Below are 22,764 nucleotides of genomic sequence, written 5' to 3'. Positions count from 1 at the left end.
TTGTTCTCACAGAGGAGTTTGTCTGAAGCGGAGAGCCTGAGGTGGTGCTGTGGTGTGTCTAACAACTGGTGCTGGAGTCATGCCCTTGTTGGGAAATGTGCAGAACTCTGAGACAACTCTGTGTCGGCTGGTTCGGAGCCTCCAGGAAGACAGTGGGGCCAGGCTGGGGTCCTTCACTGTGTGTGCTGCAGCCCGTGTGCCAGGTGCCCCAGGCCTGAGAGTGAGCCGTCCCCGAGCAGGAGCCGGGGTCACAGGGGTACTGAGCCGTGAGCATCATGATTCGTCAGGGCCAGGATGTTATGAAGGCCTGCTGAGCGGGCCCTGTGTTTTCCTAACTGGTTTGTTCATTGACTCCTATGTTTCTCACTCAGCTCCAGCAAGTACATCCCCATCTCACATATGGGAAGAGCGAGGCTGCCGGGAGTCAGCCAGCACAAGCAGGCCTGCGGGCTGGTCAGCGCAGCTGGCTGCTGGTGGGGAAGGGCAGTGCCCAGCTAACGCCCCTGCAGGAGCCTGAACAAACGTGCAGGACGCAGGACCCTGCTCAGCTCTGGGGGGAGGGCCTCTCAGAGGAGATAGCCCGCGGCGCGGCCGGGGGAGAGGGGCTCATCTCCTGGTCACTCTGGCCGCCCTCCACTTGGCTGCAGAGATGGACCCTGCGTCCCGGCCTCTGCCCCCGGTGGGGACAGTCCTCCCAGGCCCGCCTCACAGGAACAGGGCTTTGTCGTCTGCTCACAGGAAAATCGCACTGAACAAGTCCCGAAGGGCACTTAGGTGTCGGCCCGATGACCCCAGCGGCGGGCCTCCTGCTACCCCAACCCGGCCTAGTTTCGGGCCCGCCGGCTCTCTGCCCCCGAGTCCCCGGCTCCTTCTGGTCTCCACGGCGACGCTGCCTCTCCCAGCTTCCCTGGTGGTCCGGGGCACCCGGGGTCGAGCGCTGAGAACGCTGCTGTGTGCAGGCTGCCAGGCTCGCCCGTCGACCCTCTACCGGCCTGGCCCGGGCGAGTACAGCCAGGCGCACGGAGCGCCCCGAGGGCTGCTGGGAAAGGCCGCGCGGCGGGAGACACCCAGCCTCGCCCTGCTTTCGAGCTGAGAGAGGCAGCGGGCAAGGCCCAGCGCGCGGGAAGGCGGCGCCGCGCAGCCAGCGTGCAGGCTTCAGCCAAACCCGCGCTTCTGAGTGAAGCACCCGCTGGGAGCCGTGCGTGCATGCGTGTGCGTGGTGCGTGCATGCGTGTGCGTGGTGCGTGCGTGCTGCGCGCTGGGTGCACGCGCGTGCTGCGTGCGCGCGCGCTGCCCGCGCTCGTGCGGCGGCGGGGCCGCGGTGCCGTTCGCGCCGGGCGTTGGTGTGCCGTCCGCCCGCGAGCGGGGCGCCGAGCCCCGCCAAGCAGCCTGCGCTTCCCCGGCCGGGTCGGAGCCCCTCCGCTCGCCCGGGGTCACAGCCAAGAAGGGGTCGAGACGGCTGAGCGTCCCCCGGGGCGGCCCGTCGTGGAGAGCGCGGACTTGGCGTGCCGCGCGCGTGCACAAGCGCGCGCCCGGAGCCCCGCGGCCGCGCGTGCCCGGCGGCTCTCCCGCGGCCGCGGCGCCTCCGCCCCGCGAGCGGCCCGCGCTTCCCCCGCCCCTGCTTGGCGCCGGCCCCCCGGAGCCGCGCAGCTGGGCTGGGCGCTGTCCCGGCAGGACGCGGGCGGCGCGCGGCGGGCCGCTCCTCCCGGGGAGAACAATGAGGCCGCTCTCAGCGCGGGCCCGGGGCGGGTGGGGGGCCTGGAGCCGCATCAGAGCCGCGGCGCTGCGGCCCCCGGCGCGCCGGCTGAGCGGCGGGGCCCGAGTCACACGCCCCGCGAGCGCGTGTGGAGGCACGTCCGGAGGCGCTCGGGCGCGCGTCCAGGGGTGCCGGCTCCGCGGCTCCTCGACTCTTCCCGCCGGGCCGACGGTGCGCCGGCCCGGGTCCCGCAGGAGGCTCCGCGCCTGGGCTCCCGGGCCGCGCTTTCTGCTCCCGTCGCTGCCCTGCGCGCCCCGCGGCTCTGTGGCCGCCGGCCCCCGTCGTGGACGGTGGGTCGGGGCTTCGGGTGCGGCGGGAGGGGAGCCGCCGGCCCCTCGACTCTGCCCGCACGGGGCGCCTGCCTTCCTCAGGATCTGTCCGGCTTTACCAGGGATAAAACGCTGGCGCCTCAACAGCCTTTGCATCCGTGGAAGCTGGGCCCCCAGCTCCTGCCCCACACCCCGTGTCCAGCACACACCTCAGCACAGGCATTTCTTGCAGGAAATGGAGACCCTGGGGTTTGTGGTGAAAGTGCATCCCTGGGAGGAGGGAGCTGACAGAGGCCAGTGGCTGCTGTGAGGGATCCCAAGATTGAGACGCACACATGCAGTCTCCGGCGCGGGCTGGGAGGAAGACCCTGGGGCCGGCCGGCCGCAGACTGTGGGGCTCTTGCCCACTGGTCACTGAGGGGCAGGAGGCGGAGGGGATGCTGTGCGCGTTCTGGCAGGCAGTAGGCACTGGCTCACTTAATCCGTACAAGGACCCTAGGAGTTTGGGGGCGTTCCCCCATTTTTATGGACTTGGTGACTGAGAGAGTAGTTAAGAGCCCTCAGTCAGGTGGGTAAATCAAGGAGAAAGTTGGCTTCAGTCTTTCCTCTGCTTTCTCAGCGTAAAGTGCAAGCAACATTGGTATCCACCTTGGGGTCGTTGGGAGAATTCAGTAGGATTGTTTGGATAAAGGGCCGCTGGCCCTGGACAGAGTGGACCTCCAGCAGATGCTGGCTGTTCCTGCGGTATCATCTGTGTGCAGGGTACCTCGAAGGCGTGGCGCAGAAGCCACCCTCAGGGTCTCTCATAATGTGGGAAGGCAGCTAGTCTAGGCGGGATTCGGTAGGATCCCATGCCCTCTGGATGGAGAAGAGGAGAAGGAGCCTGGGGGTGCGGTGGGGGGACAGCAGGAGAGAGAGACTGCAGGCCTAGAGGGCCGTGGAATCTCGCTGGCCAGTCTGGGGATGGTCCCAGGAGCCCATGGGGGCTGGATAAAACGTCCACAGGAGTCCTGAGTGTTGAGTAGCCCCATCCTGCTCTAACGTTCTGTGAACTTTTCTCTGGCTCATCCCTGCTGGGGGGTCAGCTTCCTCCTCGGCTCTCATCATGGCCCATCCCACTGGGAGGAGAGAGCCTCGGGGAGCACCGCGGGCCTGGGTGACACGGTCTGCTCATCTGCCTGCTTCTGTCTCGCAGAGACCTGAGCATGAACAACCTCACGGAACTCTGGCCTGGCGTCTTCCGCCACCTGCGCTTCCTGGAGGAGCTGTGAGTAGAGGCCTTGGTGAGGGGTGGGAGGGGCTGTCGGGAAGGGCTGGAGGGGGGTACTGTAACCTCTGACACCAGGACACTGGGCTCCCTGGGGAGAGGGGGAGTCCGGCGGAAGGAGCCGTTTTGAGAGAGGGTCAGCACCACCTGCCGAGGTGTGAGGCTGAGTTGGGGCAGCGTGGACCCAGGAACTCGGACGTGAGCCTCTACCTCCCTGAAGCTGACCAGCTTTCTGTCAACACTTCTCCTTTCCTTGAAAGTGAGGGTCGCTGAGTCTTTTTGCGACTCCCTCTCTCCGATACACTCTGTCCATTGCGGGTGGCTCTCACCAGCTCACAAGCCTTCTCTAGTTCGCCACAACCCGGAAAAGCCGCTTCAAGGACCCTCCCTCACCTGGACCAAGCCCACCAGCCAGCTGTGCTCCATGGGAGCCAGTTTCCCCTCCAGCCTAGCAGGTTATCTCTCTACTCTTATCAGGGCCAACGCAAGGCCCACTTCCTCCAGGAAGCCCTCCCTGGTTGGTCCCTTCCGACAGCCTAGAAGCCTGCCTGCTGGTTGGACGAGCTAGTGCTGTGCATGAGTGAGTCAGCTCCTCGGCCGAGCGCCTTCTGTCTCCTCGGGGAAGCCAGGCCACCCTCTTCCCACCCCGCCCTCCTCCTTGCCTGATCCCCAGGACTCCAGCCTGCTGGTTCATGTTGGGCACCATCAATCTTGGGGTTCTGCTGGTTTCGATTAAACTCTCAGATCACAGGCTCCCGGTTCCAAACACTCACCACTCCACCTGCACCCTGAGCCCTTCCCCCCCGCACAGCCCTCCCCACTGGCCCTTGGACAGGCCCCCGAGGGCACCCTGCCCTGCCCAAGCGCATGAGCAGCGCCTAGTGGACGCTGACTCTCGGGGTCAGGATGAGCGTTGGCCCGGAGCAGGGAGAGGCCCCTTGGAGGAACCATGGGCAGTTCTCAGGGGAAGGGACAGCGAGGCCGCGGAGGGGGCCTGCCTGGTGAGAAGGAATGGCAGGACAGAGGCCACCGAGTCGGGCTGGTGACGCGCACAGCCTGAGCCCGGGGCTGGTCCTCGGTCCTCCAGTCCCTGAGGGGCTTGTTGGCCCATTTTGGAGGCAAAAATGCCCTCCTACGGAACCCAAGCGTGGAGACCCCAAAGGTCACAGCACCTTTTTTGAAACAGGAAGTTTTGAGAGAAGCCCGCATGTCACAAAATGAAGATTCCACCAAATAAAGAGAAAAAAAATGAAATAAGGGGAAATAAGAAATAAAGGGAAATGAGATGAAGTGAGATGAAGTAAAATAAATAAGCAAAACGAAAGGAAAAACAATAAATGTCAACTGGAGACGCTCAGTGGAGAGATTAAGAAAGACAGCCTCTGAGCTGTGCCAGCCCAGCTCCCAGGTCAGCAGGCCTCTGGGAGCTGAGTCCTGGCGATGCCCGTGGGGACTTTGGAGGCCCCCAGGCGCCGTGCAGACTCCTGTGGGGACGTGTGTCGGGCGCACTCCGTCTCAGCTATTCCTCCTGGAGTCGATGGTCACTCGTGGCCAGTGTGGAAGTGCTTGATTGGACCACAGTGTTCGATTCGTGCGTACAGCCCGTTTCTTCTCCAGATTAGTGGGCTTGGCTGTGCAGTTTGGGGCTCAGGGAGACCCACGTGTCTGCCGACAGGACAGCAGAGGGCAGGCTGTGGGTGGACGTGGCCCAGGAGATAATCGGGTCTGGGAGATGCCCACACACTGAACTGAGCCTCGGTTTCCTCCTCAGCAAGTGGGGGTCCTTGTGAGGTCAGCAGGGCAGTCTCACCACCGCCCTCCCCACCCGCGTCCCGGGACTCTGCGTGGGGCCACCGCCCTGCCCGGCCGCCTGCCAGATACCCACACACTGAACTGAGCCTCGGTTTCCTCCTCAGCAAGTGGGGGTCCTTGTGAGGTCAGCAGGGCAGTCTCACCACCGCCCTCCCCACCTGCGTCCCGGGACTCTGCGTGGGGCCACCGCCCTGCCGGGCCGCCCGCCAGCGTCACCCGCTCTTCTCTCTGGTTCGCAGGCGCCTCTCGGGGAACCGCCTCTCGCACATCCCGGGACAAACGTTCTCTGGCCTCAGCAGCCTGAAAATCCTGTAAGTCTAAGTCCCACATTACGTGGAGACTCAGCTTTGAGGACTCTGGGCAGATGGAGGCTTGGAGCCTGTGTCTTGCTTTGCCACTGGCTTGCTTATTTCCGTATCTTCACTTTTCCCTTTAATTATTTCCAGGTCTTTGCTTTTGCCTTGTCGGTAAGAAAGTTGGTGGTTCGCAAACAGATGTTTAACAGCCCCGATGCTTACACCACAGTGTCAGGGAGTGTGGTGAACCGTGAACGTGGCCCGCAGGTCCAGGGCAGGTCCAGGCGTCTCAGACCGGGAGGAGCTGGACTGCACCTGCAGAGCAGACTCCACACTGGCTTCTTAACTGCCCTTCCCTTTGAACCCCGGTCCTCCTCTCTGGCCACAGTGTGGGATCCCCCGCTCCAGTTCCCAGGCATCTGTGTCCTGGAAGCAGAAGGAACATGAGGATGGAAGAGGACCCTGTGTTGCTCTTTCGTTGACCCCACAGCCCCCTTGAGGGAGGGGACGTGAAGGCAGCCTCTCCCAGACCCTAGTCCCCGCCCTGTCCCTGGGAAGAGTATGCCTGAAAGGAAGTACGAACAGACACAGAGGATCCGAGGGCAGGCTGGGGAGGGTCCTCAGAGGGCCTGACCCCGGGTTGGGGGCGAAGCGGATCCTGGGGGCCGACCCCGGAGCGCCTGAAGCCCCCCTGCAGCGGTGAGCTGTCCCCCTGCCCTGCTGCCCCCACAGCCCCACCCTGACCTGTGGCCTTCTTTGCACAAGGCGGTCACCGAGGGGTCAGTTCAGTTCACTTGCTCAGTCGTGTCCGACTGTGTGACCCCGTGGGCCGCAGCACACCAGGCCTCCCTGTCCATCACCAACTCCCGGAGTTCACTCAGACTCATGTCCATCGAGTCAGTCCATCCAGCCATCTCATCCTCTGTCGTCCCCTTCTCCTCCTGCCCCCAATCCCTCCCAGCATCAGGGTCTTTTCAAATGAGTCAACCCTTCACATGAAATGGCCAAAGTATTGGAGTTTCAGCTTTAGCATCAGTCCTTCCAATGAACACCCAGGACTGATCTCCGTTAGAATGGACTGGTTGGATCTCCTTGCAGTCCAAGAGACTCTCAAGAGTCTTCTCCAACACCACAGTGCAAAAGCATCAATTCTTCGGCACTCAGCTTTCTTCACAGTCCAACTCTCACATCCATACATGACTACTGGAAAAACCATAGCCTTGACTAGACGGACCTTTGTTGGCAAAGTAATGTCTCTGCTTTTTAATATGCTGTCTAGATTGGTCATAATTTTCCTTCCAAGGAGTAAGCATCTTTTAATTTCATGGCTGCAATCACCATCTGCAGTGATTTTGGAGCCCAAAAAAATAAAGTCAGACACTGTTTCCACTGTTTTCCCCATCTATTTCCCATGAAGTGATGGGACCAGATGCCATGATCTTCGTTTTCTGAATGTTGAGCTTTAAGCCAACTTTTTCACTCTCCACTTTCACTTTCATCAAGAGGCTTTTTAGCTCTTCTTCACTTTCTGCCATAAGGGTGGTGTCATCTGCATAGCTGAGGTTATTGATATTTGTCCCGGCAATCTTGAGTCGAGCTTGTGCTTCTTCCAGCCCAGTGTTTCTCATGATGTACTCTGCAGAGAAGTTAAATAAGCAGGGTGACAATATACAGCCTTGATGTACTCCTTTTCCTGTTTGGAACCAGTCTCTTGTTCCATGTGCAGTTCTAACTGTTGCTTCCTGACCTGCATACAGATTTCTCAAGAGGCAGGTCAGGTGGTCTGGTATTCCCATCTCTTGATTGATGCTTTTGAACTGTGGTATTGGAGAAGACTCTTGAGAGATGTGAAATGAGTGCAATTGTGCGGTAGTTTGAGCATTCTTTGGCATTGCCTTTCTTTGGGATTGGAATGAAAACTGACCTTTTCCAGTCCTGTGGCCACATCTGAGTTTTCCACATTTGCTGGCATATTGAGTGCAGCACTTTCACAGCATCATCTTTCAGGATTTGAAATAGCTCCACTGGAATTCCATCACCTCCACTAGCTTTGTTCGTAGTGATGCTTTCTAAGGCCCACTTGACTTCACATTCCAGGATGTCTGGCTCTAGATGAGTGATCACACCATCGTGATTATCCGGGTCGTGAAAATCTTTTTTGTACAGTTCTTCTGTGTATTCTTGCCACCTTTTCTTAATATCTTCTACTTCTGTTAGGTCCATACCATTTCTGTCCTTTATCGAGCCCATCTTTGCATGAAATGTTCCCTTGGTATCTCTAATTTTCTTGAAGAGATCTCTAGTCTTTCCCATTCTGTTCTTTTCCTCTATTTCTTTGCATTGATTGCTGAAGAAGGGTTTCTTATCTCTTCTTGCTATTCTTTGGAACTCTGCATTCAGATGCTTATATCTTTCCTTTTCTCCTTTGCTTTTTGCTTCTCTTCTTTCCACAGCTATTTGTAAGGCCTCCCCAGACAGCCATTTTCCTTCTTTGCATTTCTTTTCTATGGGGATGGTCTTGATCCCTGTCTCCTGAACAAAGTCACGAACCTCCGTCCATAGTTCATCAGGCACTCCATCTATCAGATCTAGGCCCTTAAATCTATTTCTCACTTCCACTGTATTATCATAAGGGATTTGATTTAGGTCATACCTGAATGGTCTAGTGGTTTTCCTTACTTTATTCAGTTTAAGTCTGAATTTGGCAATAAGGAGCTCATGATCTGAGCCACAGTCAGCTCCCAGTCTTGTTTTTGCTGACTGTATAGAGCTTCTCCATCTTTGGCTGCAAAGACTAGAATCAATCTGATTTCAGTGTTGACCATCTGGTGATGTCCATGTGTAGAGTCTTCTCTTGTGTTGTTGGAAGAGGGTGTTTGCTATGACCAGTGCGTTCTCTTGGCAAAAGTCTATTAGCCTTTGCCCTGCTTCATTCTGTATTCCAAGGCCAAATTTGCCTGTTTCTCCAGGTGTTTCTTGACCTCCTACTTTTGCATTCCAGTCCCCTATAATGAAAAGGACATCTTTTTTGGGTGTTAGTTCTAAAAGGTCTTGTAGGTCTTCATAGAACCGTTCATCTTCAGCTTCTTCAGCGTTACTGGTTGGGGCATAGACTTGGATTACTGTGACATTGAATGGTTTGCCTTGGAAACGAACAGAGATCATTCTGTCGTTTTTGAGATTGCATTCAAGTACTGCATTTCGGACTCTTTTGTTGACCATGATGGCTACTCCATTTCTTCTAAGGGATTCCTGCCCGCAGTAGTATAATGGTCATCTGAGTGAAATTCACCCATCCCTGTCCGTTTCAGTTCGGTGATTCCTAGAATGTCGACGTTCACTCTTGCCATCTCGTTTGACCACTTCCAATTTGCCTTGATTCATGGACCTGACATTCCAGGTTCCTATGCAATATTGCTCTTTACAGCATCGGATCTTGCTTCCATCACCAGTCACATCCACAGCTGGGTGTTGTTTTTGCTTTGGCTCCATCCCTTCCTTCTTTCTGGAGTTATTTCTCCACTGATCTCCAGTAGCATATTGGGCAGCTACTGACCTGGGGAGTTCCTCTTTCAGTATCCTATCATTTTGCCTTTTCATATTGTTCATGGGGTTCTCAAGGCGAGAATCCTGAAGTGGTTTGCCATTCCCTTCTCCAGTGGACCACATTCTGTCAGACCTCGCCACCATGACCCATCCGTCTTGGGTGGCCCCACATGGCATGGCTTAGTTTCATTGAGTCAGACAAGGCTGTGGTCCGTGTGATCAGATTGACTAGTTTTCTGTGAGTATGGTTTCAGTGTGTCTGCCTCTGATGCCCTCTCGCAACACCTACCGTCTTACTTGGGTTTCTCTTACCTTGGACGAGGGGTGTCCCCTCACGGCCGCCCCTCCTGACCTTGAGCGTGGAGCAGCCCCTCTCGGCCCTCCTGCGCCCGCGCAGCCCACTGCTGTGCCTGTCCCGGGCTGCACCCATCTAGAAGGAGGTCTTTTCTCTGCTCCAGGCTGTCTGTGGGCGGTGGCCCTGGCCGCTGTGCCCGGGAGACTCCTGCTCCCAGCCGGTCGGCAGCCCCACCGCCTCCAGGCTCCCTTCTCGCTCGGTGTTGTCCCTCACCCACTCTTGCTCCGGGCCCTGGGGCCCTGGCCTCCCCCCCCCGCCCCCCGCTCCTGCTCCGCCAGCGGGCGCCCCATCCCGGCCCTGCCTGCCTCCTCTTGGCCTCCTGCCGGCCCTCAGTCCTTCTTGCCTTCTCTCTCTGTCTGTCTGTCCTGTCCCCCCCAGTGCTGCTGCCCCCGGGCAGGGAGGCACCCCCAAGCCAGAGACAGCCTGGGCAGCCTGCTGGGTGTGGTCCCTGCCCAGGGCAGGCCCAGGCCTGTGGCCATATTGGAGAGCGGGGGTCTGTCTGCTGGGCCTTCAGAAGATGAGACTCATGTCCCATGTCTAAGCCTCCAGCTTATGGATGTGCCTTTCTTCCTTGCCTGCCTTAGGCAGCTAGTCAAAGCCTCCTGAAGCTGCAATCCCGCCCCCTCGACATGGTGCTGGCCCCGCGGGTTGGGTGGCTGGAGGGGCAGCAGCTGGAGCTGAGGGCAGCCCTCCACTGACACCCAGTGGCGCCCTATGACCCCCCAGTCACCCACAGCCTTCGCACCTGCTCTTTGCCTGCAGGCCTCCTTTGCTTCGAGGGTTGGGGGGTGGTTGAGGAAGGCACCCCCCTACCCAGTGCCCTCAGAGCGGAGGTGCCGCCCACATCTGGGTGAAAAGGGTGGGTGTGCAGGCCTGGGGGCACCTTCCTGCCCCCAGCTCTTCCCTGACCTCCGCTCTGCCCACATACCCGCCCCCCCCAGAGGCCAGCAGGGAAGGACTCCCCAGAGGCCCCCCTTAGAGCCGGGCGAGCAGGCCCCTTGCCCAGTGCCCCAGGGCTCTGGAGTGGCTTTCTGAGTGTTCTGAGCACGGCTCTGGGGCCTGGGGTTGGTTGGGGGTCCGCATCTCTCCCCCTCTCGCTCTCAGACTCACAGCCCCGCCGGCCTAGAGGGCAGCCCTCTGAGCAGCTCACGTGCCTAGCGGGATGTGCTGCTTTTGCGGGGTCGTCTGTGCTGGCTTGCCAACGTGGTGCCGCACGTTGTCCCTGCAGACCCGCACACTACAAAGGTGTTTGCCTGGGCGCCTGCACAGCCTCCTCTTCCCAGGGAAGCCGCAGGCTCTCGGCTGCAGAGGAGGCTGAGGCCTGGGGAGGAGACGCGGCATCTTCTGGACCGGGATGCCGGTGGGGGGGCGGGTGACCCTGCCCTGCTTTTCCACTTTGCTGCCCGGGGTGTCGCCTCCATGTCTTCCCGGCTGCCTCGTCCCCGGAACCCCTGGGAGGTGGCCTCCCGGCCCTGTGGACTCCTGGGGACAGTCGGGGCTCGGGGCTCAGGCTGGGCTCTCTGGGCTCTGTGGGTGGGGTCCTTCAAGCCCTCTCCTCCTCACAGGATGCTGCAGAACAACCGGCTGGGAGGGATCCCCGCGGAGGCGCTGTGGGAGCTGCCAGGCCTGCAGTCTCTGTGAGTTGGGGAGCGGGCTGGGCGCCTCTGCCTGGGCCTGAACCCCAGGTTCCGATGGTGCGCTCCTGGCCTTGGTCTCCTCGAGGGGTGTGTACGTGCAAGCAGGTGCCCAGCCCCTGTGGAAGGCTGTGGGGACGAGGTCTCCCTGGGTGGCCCCAGGCGCCATCCTGGGCCATCTGGCCTTCCGCCACGGAGCCTGGGCGGGCTTGGAAGCTGCCGCCCCAGAACCGCGGCCGGACAGGGCTGTCTCCCTGACCTGGCCAGCTCCCGGGCTAGGCAGGGCTTTGAGCTCAGACGCCTCATGGGCCACCAGGGACCCGTCCAGCCCTGCCCAGAGCCCTGCGGTTTCTGTCCATCCACTGGGGCCGTCGTGGTTCCTGGGCGGAAGCAGACAGGTGGAGTGCGGGAGGGTCTGGCCGCTCGGCGCTCAGGGCAGGTGCTGGGCGCACGGGCAGGCCTGGAACAGGCCGGTGCCCAATGTGTGCCCGTGAGCCGGCTGGATTTGACCGGAGACTAGGTGGTTGGGGAGACTCAGAGCTGGGGCCAGGCCTGAGGACCCTGAGGCAGGTGGAGTGGGTGGCGCCTCCCCACCTGTGGGTCCTCTCCCCGCTCCCCAGCTGCCCCCGCCCCCTCCCTGACTTGCGTGGGGGGTGCCAGGCTGGACCTGTCACGCCAGGGTGGAGCCACAGCCAGGAGGAACCACGAGCAGCCTGCCCGGGGGAACCAGCTCCTGGGTCGGGGGAGGCCCAGAAAGGCTTGGCCTGGGCTGAGGGGGGCCCAGGTTGGCGTGAGAGGCGCACAGTGTCAGGAGTCCTGCCCGCACAGCTCGGGAGGTGTGCCCTTCAGCACCCTGGCTCTGTGCAGAGCTGGGAGACGAGGGCTGACTCCAGCCAGAGGCCCCGCCAGCACCAGCACAGCACGCCTCTGCCGCCCTTGGAAACGCGACGGGGCCTGCGGTGGGGGTGGAGGGCGGGGAGGGCCCGGCCCCAAGTGCCTGGTCCCTGGCGGGGTTTGTGCGGTGGGTACTCCCTCCGCGAGGGGACCCTCCAGGTGGGGTGGGGAGGAGAGCCGCTGGGTCATCCCGCCAGTGCGCAAGCTCTCAGGGGCAGGGATCCAAGGTCTTCCTGGGGGAGTTTCCAAGCAGGCCCCGCCGCGTTCCATACAACTGACCCTCCTCCGAGGAACTGCGGCCCCCCAAACCTGTGGTGGCTAGCACTCATGGCCGTTTGTATGTGTGAGCCACCAGGACACACACCTCACTACACCTGGGGCTCTGTGGGGCACTTAGACTGGTAATGCATCACCCCCATGTCACAGATGGGTAAACTGAGGCCCAGCGGGTGCAGGACTCGGCGGCAGGGACACAGACCGTGCGTGGAGAGCCAGGGTCAAGACTTGGGCAGCCGGGCCCAGCCTGGGACACCAGGCTGTCCCAGGGCAATGCTGGGGGACTGAGTGGGCAGATGACCAGCCTGGGCGGCGGACGGTCGGGGGCTCTAGACCGTGGTGTATCCGGTGCCCCTGCCCCCAGGAACGCACGCCCTGCTAGAGGACGTGCTCGCCCACGTGTCTGCACCCCCAGCTGGGCTGCTGGAACAAGTGAGGCACGAGCCCCCTCGCTGACCCCTTGTCTCACCCCCTTTACTCCCAGAGGCCTTGCTTCCTGGTTCCATCGTCCAGGGGTGAGGACTGCACACACGCTGGGGAATCCCAGGGGACACAGGCCATCCAGAAGGAGGAGGCAGGGTGGGCTCCTGGGGAGCCAGGGCTGCTGAGCCGCTGGTGTCCTGGTGGCCCTTGAGAGCCCTGGTCCTGGTCAGACCCCAAGCCGTCTCGGCGGGGGGGGGGGTGCGCTGTGAGGCTGCCTGTGCTCAAGGTCGTCAGAAACAGCAGCAAAAACAGCTCTCAGAAACAGCAGCCCCACCCCAGCCGCGTGAGGTGCAGCGGAGCGGTGCGGGGCCCTGCTACAGACCCCCAGTGCGGCGGAGGCGGAGACGCTTGTGTGTGGGAGGGGTCCCCTGGGGAAGCACTTTTCGGGTCTGAGTGCTGCAGGAAGGGGAAGCATTGTGGGGCCAGGACGATGTCTTTGGGGGGCAGGCCAGGCAGAGAGCGGCTTGCACAGTCTGGTGGGGCCGCATAGAGCCGCGGCTCTCCAGGTGGGGTCCCGGGGCAGCCACGCTGGGGCCCCGTCAGCCATGCCCTCCCAGGCCCCACCTGCACCCACAAGAGCGTAAACTCTGAAGGTGGGACTGTGATCACGTTTTCATGAGCACCGCCCCCCCCCCCACCCCGCCCAGCAGATTCTGACACCCAGTGCAGAGTGAGAACCAGCTATGCAAGACAGGGGTGTGTGAGTGACCTGGGGGCGTTGGTGTCTCCTACGTGGGCAGCTTCAGACAGCAGGCTGCACAGTCGGGCCAGAGAGAAAGGTCTCAGCAGGGCTGTCCCTTTGCGGAGCCTCTTCGGGCGTGTGGCCGCCGCTCCGTGTGGCCGCGTGCCCTGTCCCCGCGTGCCCTGTCCTCTGCGTGTGTCTCTGTGTCTCTCACAGGATGCGTGACAGTGGATTTAGAGTCGCCCCGATAATCCAGTCTGACCTTGAGGTCCGTAGCTTATTCACCCCTGCAAAGACCCTTTTTCCTCTAGTTTCCCTCCACAAGTTCTGCGGGTTATGACGGTGACGTGCCTGCTTGGGAGGCACCTCCCAGCCAGCATGGGGTCAGGTGGCAGAGGAGGGTGGACAAGGGTCCTGTGGGGAGCGGCAGGGTAGAGTTGAGCACTGAGGAGGCTGGAGTCTCGGTGAGGGCAGTGGCCCGTGAGCCAGCCCCGCAGCGAGAGCGGCGTCCGCACCAGCAGGAGGAGGGACGCGGCCCAGAGGTCTGGGCGGCTCTCACCCTGGAGGTGCTCAGCCACAGGCCAGCCCCCAAGCTGATTCTGAGCTCTCAGGTGACCTGCTGGGTGTGCTTAGCATGGCCGAACTTGCCTGCCCACCAGAGAGGGCCCACAGCCCAGCCACGCTGTGGGGCGTGCCGCGGGGTCCCAGGGGATGCCCGAGGTGGCAGATGGCCTCCCTGGCTTGGCTATTTTGGGCCCTGTGATTATAGGCCGCTTTATTTGGATCTCCCAAGGTTCTGGGAGTTGATTACTACGTGCGTCTGGGGTAGAGGCTGCTTCGAAGTGGGTGGTGGGTGGGCATGCGGGCAGCCCCCTGTACGTGATGAGGGTCTAACATGGGTCATTGGTTTCCCAGAGACACTAGGTGAGTGTCTGTGTGGCGGGGATCCTGTGGGGGTTCTTTCAGATGTAAATGTAGGTCTGGGTAGAGTTGGCCCCAGCTGGGCCACCCAAGAGCAGAGTGGCGCTCAGCACTTGAGGGCTCCTCAGCCCTGCAGAGCTCCTACAGGCCTCGGCCTGAGAGGGCAGGGGCACCTCTGAGTGGGGGCTGACCCCTCAGATTGAGATTGAGTGCGCATGGACCCCAGGTAGAGCCCAGAAGTGGGGTGACCCCTCCCCGCAGGGGAGATGACAGAGGCGAGGTTCCTTCCTCCTGCATTAATGCCTCCTCTTGAGCAGCTGATGCCAGTGCAGAACCCCAGCCTGGGTTCTGGTTGCATCTGGAGGGAAGAAGAGACCCAACCGCTGGTGTCCATCCATCTGCTCACCCAGCCACCCATCTGTCCATCCACCCACCCATCCATCCATCCATCCAACAATCCATCCACCCACTTATCCATCCATCCACCCATCCATCCATCCATCCATCCATCCATCCATCCACCCATCCACCCACTTATCCATCCATCCATCTATCCACCCACTTATCCATCTATCTGTCCATCCATCCTCCACCCACCCACCCACCCATCCATCCATCTTTCTGTCCACCCATCTACCCATCCACCATTCATTCACCCACCCACTCATCTGTCCATCCATTCATCCACCCATCCATCCATCTAACCACCCACCCATCTGTCCACCCATCTACCCACCCACCCACCCACCCATCTATCCATCTATCCATCTTACCACCCACTCACCCATCCATCTTTCCATCCACCTCTCCATCCACCCATCTACCCATCCACCTATCCAGCCATTCACCCACCCACTCATCCGTCCATCCAGTCATCCACCCATCCATCCATCTACCCATCCACCCATCCATCCACCTATCCACGCATCCATCCGTCCACCCACCCACCCACCCACCCATCCATCCATCTTTCCACCCATCCATCCATCTACCCATCCACCTATCCAGCCATTCACCCGCCCACCCATCCATGCATCTGTCCGTCTGGCCTCCGACCATCCATCCATCCACCTGTGCATCCGCCCACGCGCACATCTGCCATTCTGTCTACCTACCCATCCACCCATCCACCCACCCATGCATCCACGCACCCACCCATGCATCTGCCCATCCGTCCTGCAACCATCCATCCATCCAACTGTTCGCTTGCTTGTTGAAGCCTTGCTGAGTGCCTGAGCTCAATAATAAAACAAGGGCCTTGCCTTTCAGCAGCTCCTGCTTGTTGTGGGAATATCACACCCAGACCCCAATCCTTATCCCTCCCTTCCTGTACACCGTGGACTTAAGCTCCTGAGACAGAAAGTCAGTGCTGGTGAAAATGATGTAAAATCAGTGTAGAAAAGTGGAGAGGGAGCTGACGGACATAAGGGAAACGAGGTGGAGTGGCGTGTGTGATCAGCATTAGGCTTGTGGTTCGTGTTTGAGGGCTCACTGTGGCCCAGGCTCGGCCAGTGCTCAGCAGACACCAGCTCGTCTGTTCCTTGCGACAGGTCTCTGTGTGAGGCCCGATGGTCCGCGTTTCACAGCCGCGGAAGTGAAGGTTCAGGGAGTCAGTCAGCGAGCTGGTAGACGGTGTGTCTGCACGTGTGCTCTTAGCCACAGCCATGGGCCATGCAGACGGGCAGCTGGGTGAGACCCCGGGGCCTGGTCCCCAAGGCCGCCTGCCGAACGGCGCGGGAGAAGCCCACAAGGTGCGGGCCCCCAGGCCCTTTCTCAGACCTCAGTCAGCATCTTGCGGGCTGGGGCCCAGGACAGTGGGCTTGACAGGTCTCCCTGGTGGGATCTACTGCACAGCCAGGTTTAGGAACCACGCGATGATCCTGGTGACCCAGAGCGTGTTTCCTACGTCGGCAGCCCTGGCCTCACACGGGCTCGTGAGTCGTGCAGAGGCTCAAGCTCGGCTCTAGACCGAGGGGGTCAGACTCTGCCTTTTAACAAGACCCCGCACCGTCCCAGCTGTGAGTGCGCCACTGAAGTCTGGGACTCCGTGCTCTTCGGTCAGGAGCTCCTGGGACACCTGCCTTCTCTCCCAACCCCAGTTCTGGTGAGCCGCCATCGTTACTGGCTCCCTGTCCCCCATCCCTTGGCCCTACAGACTTTCTTTGCAAAATCATCAAGCCTTAACCCCTGTCTTCCCTGTCATCCCCTGCACATGTGCGGTGGGAATGTGAGGTTGCGACATTTGGTTGTAGACCTGCCTAGAGCTGATGAGATGTGCCGGATGACCTTGGAAGATGCAGCTGGAGACACAGAGGTTAGACTTCAGGAAGAACTTTCCAGCTGCCTTTAACCACAGGGAGAGAAAGGTCAGAGTGGCTTCGGAAGGCCCCCAGTCACGCTCCCCTTGTCTGGCCCGGGGGATCTCCCACTCTGCTCCCCTCTTGATGTTTTCTGGGAGCTCACAACCTCTTTTCAGAATCCTGTCCCATCAAAGCCTGAGAGTGCCAGAGGGAGGTGAGGGGTGGCTCAGACCCCAGCCAGGAAGAGGTGGATAGCACCGTGTGCTAGTCCCCAGCCCTCCCCCAGCGCAGCCCTGCCCGCCCTCCCCAGCCCGCAGCCCTCCGTGGTCTGGGGCAGGGAGGTGGGTCTGTTTTGAGTCTGAGTCATTGTCCACCTGCTTCTGAGCCTTTGGAGCCCAGGTGGCTGCCAGCCACTCGTTGGCGTGTGGGAATGTGCATACCAGCTGGAAGACGCGGTGAGTGCCCAGCTCCTGCTCTGCCCACCGCAGAGGCTGAGGGGGGCCAGGAGGAGGCATGGGCACCTGGCCCAGGGAGGGGAGGGCGTCCTCTGGATGTCACCAGAGAAGGAGCCGGCCTGCAGATGCTTTTCCGCTGTTCCCTGAGAGGGAGGTGTCCTTGCGCATCTCTGTGACCTCTTTGGCTAGATGACCCTGAGGTCATTTGTTCTGGAATGACCCCTGACCCCTGCACTCTCACCAAAGGGGCTCCCGCTGCCCTGACCCCAGCACCCAACTCTGCCACCAGCCTCCCGTGAAATAAGCCATTCCTGCTCCAGCGAGGCCTGGGCTGAAGCGCTCTGTGGACCCTAGGGAGGGCAGCGGGAGCCCAGGGGTGAGTCTCGAGGGGCCTGGCAGCCTCGGAGAGGGTCAGGGGCCATCTCTCCCTGAGAGGAAGGGCAGGTCGAGCATCCCTTCCTTGGGAGGATCCTTCCTCTGGAGGCTTCATGGGGAATCCCGCCCTGATGCCCCGAGCAAGGGGATCACAGCACTGTGTGGGGCCAAGGTCCCAGGGAAGAGACTGGGGGAGGGGGCAGGGGCAGGGGGAGGAGCTAAGGGAGGAGGTGGGAGCAGGGGCAGGGGAGGAGCTAAGGGAGGAGGCGGGAGCAGGGGCAGGGGGAGGAGCTAAGGAAGGAGGCGGGAGCAGGGGCAGGGGGAGGAGCTAAGGGAGGAGGCGGGAGCAGGGGCAGGGTCAGGGGCGCGGGTAGGAGCAGGGGCGTGGACTATGGAGAGGGGGCACGGGCAGGGGCGTCTCTGGGCATCCCCAGGGCACAGCACCAGCCCGGGGCCCTCAGGCTGCTGGGCTCAGGCCCCGCCGTCTCTCGGAGGCCTGCCCCAGGCCCTCCAGGTGCTCACTGTGTCAGGCCGCGCTCCTGGGCCCTCACGGCAGTTCTTACCGAGGCCTGGGCCTCTCCTCCGTCCAGAAGGCCCTGCCCATGAAGCGCTGTCTCAGCCCCAGGCCCGCCCCGCCCCTGCACACGGAGCTCCCTCCAGCCCTCCTGCCGGCGCCTCGACTCAGTCCCCTCCGCAGCCTCCCCCGGCCTCATCCCTCCTGAGCCGTCGCCTGCAGCCGGGCTGCCTCGTGAGCTGCTCTGGGAGTCTCCCTTGAGGGGCCGAGCCAGCCCGGGGTGAAGGTTCACCAGCTCCTCACGGCCTGTCTGTCTGCTGACTTGGGCCTGGGGACCAACAGTGAAACCCTCCCACCGAACCCCTGGAGATGGGAGCCGGGGCCACGGGGAGCCGGCTGCTCTACCCACTCTGATTCCTGCCGTTTTCTGGGCAGAGTGGGTCAGCGGTGCGGTGAGGGCGGGTCCAGGGCTCCCAACGCTGGGTGGCTCCACTTCTCAATAAGAAGCCACAGACCTCAGGGCCAGCTAGCCAAGCTTTCCTGGGAGTTGCACCTGCTCTCAGGCCGTGAGCCCACCCGGCTCGCCATCCATCCAGCTGGGCTGCGCACCCCGTTGTGCCCCTCGCCCCCACGCCAGTGCCCTTCTGCCTCCAGGCCTCGGCTTGAGCTGTCCTCGGGATGTGGTGCTTTTCCTTCTTGCCAGGCTTTGCCTCTCTACTGAGTCGATGCAACACACTTCCTCCAGGAAGTCCTCCTAGATTTCCATCCGACTCTGAGTCTCTGAGTGCACGAAGTACCAGACCCAGACACCCTCGGTTCTCACAGGCTGGCAGGAGGGAGGCCCTAGCCGGAGCAGAGCAGGGAGGGACCGGGTGGAGCTCCGTTGTCTGCTGTGCTGGCCTGGAGCCTGTCCGCTGCTGCCGGGCTGGAGGACACTGCTGCCTGTGTTCACTCAGCTGACAGGTTGAGGTGGGGGCAGGGCTGGGCACAGACAGTAATTAGCCTTCGTCCACAGGTCCATTTGGGATGCTGAGTGGTGGACTTCAGGCCAGCCTGGAGAGCTCTGAGAAAGGGCTCCACGCGATCCCAGGCAGACGGGACCCGTCATGGTCCATCTCTCCCTGGCGTGACCTGACCGGCATGCTGGATCTGACTGTCCCAGCCGCTCCGAGTCCGGGAGTCAGAGCTAGAAGGGCAGTGAGGCGCGTGGGGCACGGCCGGTGGTCACTCACCTCCCTGCGGTCCAGGCCTCACCTCACACATCTGACTGGGGCGGGTGGGACTCCCGGAGGCGCTCCTTCCAGCTGTGAGGCCATGTGTGAGTCCAGCCTCTCTGTCTGAAGTTGCTGCTGCTTGCCTGTGAGCCAGCCCTCCTCTTTTGAGGTGAGAGTTATCTGCGCCTCCTGAGCCTTGGTGCTGTGAGCTGTGAGCTGGGGGCGGTGGGGTGGCTGCCCTGAAGGTCCCTGCGATGCTCTGTGCTCACACAGGTGGCGCTGGGACGAGGGCTATTGTCGGGCTCACCTGCGGCTTCAGCTTTGCGACAGAACCCGGTGGCATCCTCCTGAGTGGCTGGGCACCCCTTTCCCTCCACGGCCCTCAGCACCCCCCCAGCAGGCGGTGAGCTGCCAGCTTCAGGACGTCACAGCAGGACAGGCTGGGACCTGCAGGTCTGTGCAGGCCTGAGTTTCAGAGTCGGGGCCCTGAATCCGTGCTCACCCGAAGTCCAGCTCCTTCTCTCTCCTGTGTGGGGACGGAGTTTGACCGCTAGTTTCTTTTCTTTTGCTTTTTTTTGTAAATTTATTTTCAAAGGGCAAAACAGCTGGGGAATTTACATAAGAGTCCAACAGAGTGTCACTGACGAGGTCAGCCATGTGGCCAAGATGGGACCTCGCGTCCAGACGCTCCCAGGACCGCCCGTCCTCTGGCGGCGGCAGCCAGGGCCGGCCCCGCGCTCGAGCACACCCCTCCTGCCTGCAGCGCCGCCTGCAGCTCCCTGCGCTCGCACACACGTCGCTTGTGCTTCTACCGTGTCCGACTCTTTGTGGCCCCGTGAACTGTAGCCCACCAGGCTTCTTTGTCCCGGGATTTTCCAGGCAGGAATACTGAGAGGGTTCACTCCCTTCTCCAGGGGATCTTCCCAACCCAGGGATGAAACCCGTGTCCTTATGTCTCCTGCGTTGGCAGGTGGGTTCTTTAAGCTAACGCCACCTGGGAAATGGACGCGTTAACTTTCCATGTCTGGACCAGGACTTTCAAACCCAAATCCACCCTCCACAGCCACAGTCATCTTTACTTGGTCCAAACGAAGGTCTCCATGAAACAGGAATTTACTGGGAGCTTCACTGGGTCTGTCTTGTCACGGTTTCCAGACAACACGGTCCTCGGCTCCGTCCAACATTAGAGGAGGTGTAGCTGGGCTGGCAGCTCAGCCGTGAATCTACCTGGAGCCGAGAGCAAGGACCTGAAAGAAACTGGCCAAACATGAGCTGCCTTGAAATAAATGCCGATGGTGTTAGGGTTTAGAGGACCCCCAGCATCTGATGCTAACTGTGGCTCTTAGGAGGATGGGGCATTGGTGACACCACCCTGCTCGTATGCACAGTTAGCTGGAATACCAGTACAGTCGAGTCTTCTTGATAGTTCGAGGGGTCGTCGGGTCACAGGGCTGCTGGTGTCAGGGCCTGGCAGCTGGCTTCTGCAAGGCCTGGGACCTCTTGGCTGGAAGAGCAGCAAAGCTCCGTGAGAAGCACCCCACTGGGCTGAGCCGGGAGAGTGAGAGGTGAAGAGTGGAGAGGAAAGGACCGCCCTGCTGGGAGGGGAGGGGCTGTGACCTGGGTGTGCTCAGGCATATCTGTCTCTGCGACCCCGTGGACTGTAGCCCGCCAGGCTCCTCTGTCCATGGGGAATCCCCAGGCAAGAATACTGAGTGGGTTGCCATGCCCTCCTCCAGGGGATCTTCCCGACCCAGCAATCGAACCAGGGTCTCCCGCACTGCAGGCAGATCCTTCACCGTCTGAGCCACTAGGCAAGGCCAAGAATACTGGAGTGGGTAGCCTATCCCTTCTCCAGGGGATCTTTCCGACCCAGGAATTGAATCAGGGTCTCATGCATTGCAGGCGGATTCTGTACCAGCTGAGCCACCAGCCCCAGGGGCTGGATTTGAAGGCAGTCTTCGCTCAGCCTAGTGGGCAGCCTGGAGGAGGCTGGTCTGCAGGGAGGGCCGGCCCTTTCGTGAGGCCAGGCAGGACGGCGCGGGAGGGGGCCCAGAGAGTGCGGCCTCTCCACTCACCCCCAGGCCTCCCCTCCCCACACCCGCCCCCTGTGTGCACCATCCCCAGCTGAGTGCTCCAGAGCCTGGGGCTTAATTATATCCTGACGCACTTTGTTTTTTAAAAATATGTTTTTGTTCTGATTCATTGTAGAAAATTTAGAAAATACAGAGAATATGAATAAAGTGGAAATCACCCGCAATTCTGCCAGCCAGACACAGCGCTCATCAACATGCCTCTGTCTCTGCGCTCTCGCACTTTTAAACTCGCCCTTCCTCTGTGATGTGTTGAATCTTTACAAATTGTGTTGGGGCCTGGTTTATGGTTCCTTCAAGACTGTAGCACCGGCGTAATCATTTTAGCTTTAAGTACTTTAAAAATTTGAGATATAATTGATATAGCATGAGTGGCTCTTTAAAAGTAGAGACCTGAGTGGCTGCTTGTTTTTTTTTAGCACGTTTACAAACTTGTGCAGACATTAACGTCTCTGATTTCAGCGTATTCTTGTCTCCCTGTCCTGGCTAGCTCTCACTCCCCACAACACACGGCCCCTGAAGGCATTAATGTACATGCTCTTTGCATTTGCCTATTGTGGACATTTCACATAAATGCAATCATACAAAATGGAGCATTTTGCGTTTGGCGTCTTTCGCTTTGCATGTTGTCAAGATCCACCCATGTGGGTGTCCATTAGTCTGTCAATTCAGTTCAGTTCAGTCACTCAGTCATGTCTGACGCTGTGACCCCAGGGACTGCAGCACACCAGACTTCCCTGTCCATCACCAACTCCCGGAGATGGTGCCATCCAGCCATCTCATCCTCTGTCGTCCCCTTCTCTTCCTGCCTTCAGTCTTTCCCAGCATCAGGGTCTTTTCCAATGAGTCAGTTCTTCGCATGAGGTGGCCAAAGTACTGGAGTTTCAGCTTCAACATCAGTCCTTCTGATGAACACCCAGGACTGATCTCCTTTAGGATGGACTGGTTGGATCTCCTTGCAGTCCAAGGGACTCTCAAGAGTCTTCTCCAACACCACAGTTCAAAAGCATCAATTCTTTGGTGCTCAGCTTTCTTTATGGTCCAACTCTCACATCCATACATGACTACTGGAAAAACCATAGCCTTGACTAGACGGGCCTTTGTCGGCAAAGCGATGTCTCTGCTTCTTAAAATGCTGTGCAGGTTGGTCTTAGCTTTTCTGTCAGTACTTCTTTCCTTTTTTAAGAAAGTCTCCATTTCTCTGGCTGCACTAGGTTTTAGCTGCTGCCCTTGGGACCCCAGGCCTCTGCTCCTCTTGGTGGCTGAATGACATTCCACTGTGGGTTAGCCCAGGTCTGGCTGCCTGTTGCCAGCTGGTAGACACTGGGCTGTCTTCACTGTTTGGTGATTGTGGATAATCCTGGTGTGAACACTTGTGCAGATGTGTTTTCAGTCTCTCGAGTGTGTAGCCAGGAGTGAAGCTGCCGGGCCGCGTGGTGACCATGTGGACAGCCGTGTGCAGACCCGCTAAGCCGTCCCCCGCGGCGGGCACAACGCTCACCATCCCCCGAGGCGCCTCTGTCCGTTTCCACACTTGCTGCCGTCTGCGTTATGGTTTCCTCCTGGGTGTGACGTAGCGTCTTGTGGTTTTGATTTACACGCCCTTGTGACTAGTGGAATGGAAC

General features: G+C 60.2%; 1 protein-coding gene and 1 long non-coding RNA gene across 5 annotated transcripts in view; both read left to right on the top strand.

Annotated features, from left to right (window-relative positions):
- The window catches only part of LGR6 (leucine rich repeat containing G protein-coupled receptor 6), a 64,694-nt gene continuing 43,756 nt past the window's right edge, over window positions 1,827–22,764 (top strand). For 2 of the 4 annotated variants that reach the window (XM_018060860.1, XM_018060858.1), the window contains exons 1-4: window positions 1,827–3,292; window positions 5,344–5,415; window positions 5,551–5,571; window positions 10,867–10,938. In XM_018060860.1, the coding sequence (XP_017916349.1) occupies window positions 3,231–3,292; window positions 5,344–5,415; window positions 5,551–5,571; window positions 10,867–10,938 (227 nt within the window). In that variant the 5' untranslated portion in view covers window positions 1,827–3,230. Of the gene's footprint in view, window positions 3,293–5,105; window positions 5,229–5,343; window positions 5,416–5,550; window positions 5,572–10,866; window positions 10,939–22,764 lie in introns of those variants that run through there. The other 2 variants (XM_018060859.1, XM_018060861.1) reach the window with 2 other exon arrangements.
- LOC102178170 lies at window positions 17,714–19,896 on the top strand. The gene is made up of 3 exons (XR_311350.3): window positions 17,714–19,218; window positions 19,323–19,502; window positions 19,645–19,896. It is a non-coding gene; the product is annotated as an uncharacterized LOC102178170 (long non-coding RNA).

Source organism: Capra hircus, chromosome 16 (assembly GCF_001704415.2).
Source record: "Capra hircus breed San Clemente chromosome 16, ASM170441v1, whole genome shotgun sequence".
Taxonomy (NCBI): domain Eukaryota; kingdom Metazoa; phylum Chordata; class Mammalia; order Artiodactyla; family Bovidae; genus Capra; species Capra hircus.
This window is presented reverse-complemented; position numbering and strand designations above follow the sequence as displayed.